This window comes from Arvicola amphibius, chromosome X (genome assembly GCF_903992535.2).
Source record: "Arvicola amphibius chromosome X, mArvAmp1.2, whole genome shotgun sequence".
Taxonomy (NCBI): domain Eukaryota; kingdom Metazoa; phylum Chordata; class Mammalia; order Rodentia; family Cricetidae; genus Arvicola; species Arvicola amphibius.
This window is the reverse complement of record NC_052065.1, coordinates 31,130,236-31,134,729: the sequence shown is the minus strand read 5'-3', so window position 1 is coordinate 31,134,729 and position 4,494 is coordinate 31,130,236. Positions and strand designations below refer to the sequence as shown.

Sequence of the window (4,494 nt, the reverse complement as noted above, 5' to 3'; positions counted from 1 at the left end):
CCCAAACAGGAAAGAATATACCTTCTTCTCTGCGGCTCATGGAACCTTTTCGAAAATTGACCACATACTCTGTAACAAAGCAAACTTCCACAGTTACAAAAACGTATTAGTAATCACCTGCATCTTATCGGATCACCATGGATTAAAATTAGAATTCAACAATAATGCTACCCCCAGAAAGCCTACAAACTCATGGAAACTGAACAGTCAACTACTGAACCACACCTGGGTCAAGGAAGAAATAAAGAAAGAAATTAAAGTCTTTCTTGAATTTAACGAAAATAAAGACACAACATACTCAAACTTATGGAACACTATGAAAGCAGTGCTAAGAGGAAAATTCATAGCACTAAGTGCCCACTTAAAAAAAACGGAGAAAGCACACATTGGAGACTTAACAGCACACCTGAAAACTTTAGAAAAGAAAGAAGCAGACTCACCTAGGAGGAGTAGAAGACTGGAAATTATCAAACTGAGGGCAGAAATCAACAAAATAGAAACACAGAAAACAATTCAAAGAATCAATGAAACAAAAAGCTGGTTCTTGGAGAAAATCAACAAGATTGACAAACCCCTAGCCAAACTAATCAAACGGCAGAGAGAGAACACACAAATTAATAAGATCAGAAATGAAAAAGGGGACATAACCACAGACACAGAGGAAATTCAGAGAATCATTAGATCTTACTACAAAAGCCTGTATGCCACAAAATTGGAAAATGTAAAAGAAATGGACACTTTTTTAGACAAGTACCATATACCAAAGTTAAACCAGGACCAGGTAAATGCTCTAAATAGTCCTGTTAGTCGTGAAGAATTAGAAACTGTTATCAGAAACCTCCCTACCAAAAAGAGCCCAGGACCTGATGGGTTCAATGCAGAATTCTACCAGAACTTCCAAGAAGACCTAATACCTATACTCCTTAAGGTATTTCATAATATAGAAACAGAACAGTCATTGCCAAATTCCTTTTATGAAGCTACAATTACCCTGATACCTAAACCACACAAAGACTCAACCAAGAAAGAGAACTACAGGCCAATCTCACTTATGAACATCGATGCAAAAATTCTCAATAAAATACTGGCAAACAGAATCCAAGAACACATTAGAAAAATTATCCACTACGATCAAGTAGGCTTCATCCCAGAGATGGTTCAACATACGGAAATTAGAATTCAACTGGTTCAACATACGAAAATCTATCAATGTAATCCATCATATAAATAAACTGAAGGATAAAAACCATATGATCATCTCATTAGATGCAGAAAAAAGCATTTGACAAAATTCAGCACCCCTTTATGATAAAGGTCTTGGAGAGATTAGAGATACAGGGGTCATTCCTAAATATAATAAAGGCTATTTACAGCAAGCCGACAGCTAACATCAAATTAAATGGAGAGAAACTCAAGGCCATCCCACTAAATTCAGGAACGCGACAAGGCTGTCCACTCTCTCCTTATCTCTTCAATATAGTACTTGAAGTTCTAGCAATAGCAATAAGACAAAACAAGGGGATCAAGGGGATTCGAATTGGAAAGGAAGAAGTTAAACTTTCATTATTTGCTGATGATATGATAGTGTACATAAGCGACCCGAAAAACTCCACCAAAGAACTCCTACAGCTGATAAACTCCTTTAGTAGCGTGGCAGGATACAAGATCAACTCCAGGGGTTCTTGTTCAGTTAAGACATCCGCAGCTGGGGCGTTGGTGCGAATTGTCTCTTCCTGTGTGAACATGGTGCGGACCAAAGCAAACTATGTCTCGGGAGCCTACAGAAAAGTGGTGGCTTCTCGAGCCCCCAGGAAGGTGCTTGGCTCCTCCACCTTTGTCACCAGTTCTTCATCGTGTTCGTCGAGAAAAGCTGAAAATAAGTATGCAGGAGGGAATCCAGTTTGTGTGCGCCCAACTCCAAAGTGGCAAAAAGGCATTGGAGAATTCTTCAGGCTGTCTCCTAAAGATCCTGAAAAAGAGAACCAGGTTCCTGAGGAAGCAGGATGCAGTGGCTTAGGAACATCGAAAAGAAAAGCATGTCCTTTGCAACCTGATCACCCAGATGACGAAAATGAATAGAACTTACTCATCTGAATAATGTCTTCAGTTTACTTAGGTATTCTGGGATGTAAACTTGGGTAGATGTGTTTGTTTATTTGACTTGTTGACTACGCATTCATGTAGCCATTCAAAACAACTGGCTGTAAAAAGGGAGGATTTTTTTTATAATTTGTAAATTATAATTGCATACTCGAATTTATAATGTAATAAGATGCTTCTTTTACCTGTTAAGTTTCTTGCTAAAATCAACATTGCATGATGTTCTAATTACTAATCTACTGTCTTTGAGATTTGCTTAGATCTTTGTACTAATACCACATTATGGACACTTCGTTATTGAAATAGTGCCAAATTGTTATGGCTTGTTTGCTTTAAAAACTCAACTTAGTCTTTTTCACATTAAAAAAAAATCAGTATTAACTGAATTTAATCGCTTGCCATTTCTTAAAATGGGGGGGCAAAGATAAAATGTCAGCTGGGTGTGGTAGTGCACACCTTTGATCCCAGCACTCGGGAGGCAGAGGCAGGTGAGCCTCTTTGAGTTGGAGGCAAGCCTGATCACAAATGGAGCTACAGGACAGCCAGTGCAGTTGTACAGAGAAACCCTGTCTCAAAAAAAAACCAAAAACAATACCAAAGAATCAGGAGCAAAGATTTCATGGATACATTAAAAGAATTTTTCTTGGATATACATTCATTTCAGTATCATAAAATATTACCTTTTTGCATATGTATTTTTTCCTTTTCTCCCCCAAGACAGTTTCTCTGTGTAGTCCTGGCTGTCCTGGAACTCGCTCTATGGATCAGGCTGATCTTGAACTCGGCGATCCACCTGCCTCTGCCTCCTGAATGCTGTGATTAAAGACTTTGCCACCATGCCCGGTTTTTGCCAATATTTTTAAAGTTGGGAGTAAAAAATTTGACAATTCATGCTATAAATCAAGTTTTATGCCTCAAGTCCTTAAAATTTCCCCTTCATTTCTCTCTCCTTCCCCACCCCTCTTTGGTTTTTTTCAAGACAGGGTTTCTCTGTGTAGCCCTGGCTGTCCTAGAACTCACTCTAGACCAGGCTGGCCTCTAACTCACAGAGATCCACTTGCCTCTGGAGTGCAGGGATTAAAGGCATGCGCCACTACTGCCCTCCCCTTTACTTCTCAAGATGGTTTGATCATTGAAGAGATACGTATACTAATTATTTTAAGGCAGCATCTCATTATGTAGCCTCTAAGTGGCCTGTAGAGAAAGCTAGCTTTGAACTCACAGATCTGTCTGTTTCATAAATGCTGGGATCAAAAGTATGTGCCACTATGTTAACTGATATATTTGATTTTCTCATTGTGTTTTGTTTACTGACAGGCTATCAATTTTCAAAATTATCCATGTTCTTAGCAGCCATGTTTTTGTGTAATGTTTAAAATAAATGCGCAGTTTTGCAAAAAAAAAAAAAACAAAAATAAAAACAAAAAAAAAAAAACAAGATCAACTCCAAAAAATCAGTCGCCCTCCTATATGCAAAGGATAAGGAAGCAGAGAAAGAAATCAGAGAAGCGTCACCTTTCACGATAGCCACAAATAGCATAAAATATCTTGGGGTAACTCTAACCAAGGAAGTGAAAGACCTATTTGACAAGAACTTTAAGTCTTTGAAGAACGAAATTGAAGAGGACACCAGAAAATGGAAGGATCTCGCTTGCTCTTGGATTGGGAGGATCAACATAGTAAAAATGGCAATACTACCAAAGGCAATCTATAGATTTAATGCAATCCCCTTAAAGACCCCATCAAAATTCTTCACAGATCTTGAGAGGACAATAATCACCTTTATATGGAAGAACAAGAAACCCAGGATAGCCAAAACAATCTTATACAATAAAGGAACTAATAAAGGCATTACCATCCCTGACTTCAAACTCTATTACAGAGCTACAGTATTGAAAACAGCTTGGTATTGGCATAAAAATAGAGAAGTCGACCAATGGAATCGAATAGAAGACCCAGATCTTAACCCACAAATCTATGAACACCTGATTTTTGATAAAGGAGCTAAAAGCACACAATGGAAGAAAGAAAGCATCTTCAACAAATGGTGCTGGCATAACTGGATGTCAACCTGTAGAAGAATGAAAGTAGATCCGTGTCTATCACCATGCACAAAACTCAAGTCCAAATGGATTAAAGACCTCAATATCAATCTGAACACACTGAACCTGTTAGAGGAGAAAGTGGGAAGTACTCTACAACATTTGGGCACAGGATACCACTTCCTATGTATAGCCCCAGCAGAACAGACATTAAGGGCAACATTGAATAAATGGGACCTCCTGAAGTTGAGCAGCTTCTGTAAAGCAAAGGACATTGTCACTAAGACAAAAAGGCAGCCTACTGACTGGGAAAAGATCTTTACCAACCCCGCAAAAGACAAAGGCCTGATCT

The 4,494-nt window shown here is 38.5% G+C and overlaps 1 protein-coding gene across 1 annotated transcript; it reads left to right on the top strand.

The window, feature by feature from the left end:
• The first annotated feature begins 1,743 nt into the window (after positions 1 to 1,743).
• On the top strand, positions 1,744 to 2,079 carry LOC119805529 (PCNA-associated factor-like). Its single transcript, XM_038317480.1, has one exon. It carries the CDS (start codon positions 1,744 to 1,746, stop codon positions 2,077 to 2,079), a length of 336 nt encoding a protein of 111 aa, XP_038173408.1.
• The last annotated feature ends 2,415 nt before the right edge of the window (positions 2,080 to 4,494 follow it).

Bases quoted from the DNA above. Each gene is read 5' to 3' on its own strand.
- LOC119805529 (XM_038317480.1), top strand. From the start codon at position 1,744: ATGGTGCGGACCAAAGCAAACTATGTCTCGGGAGCCTACAGAAAAGTG.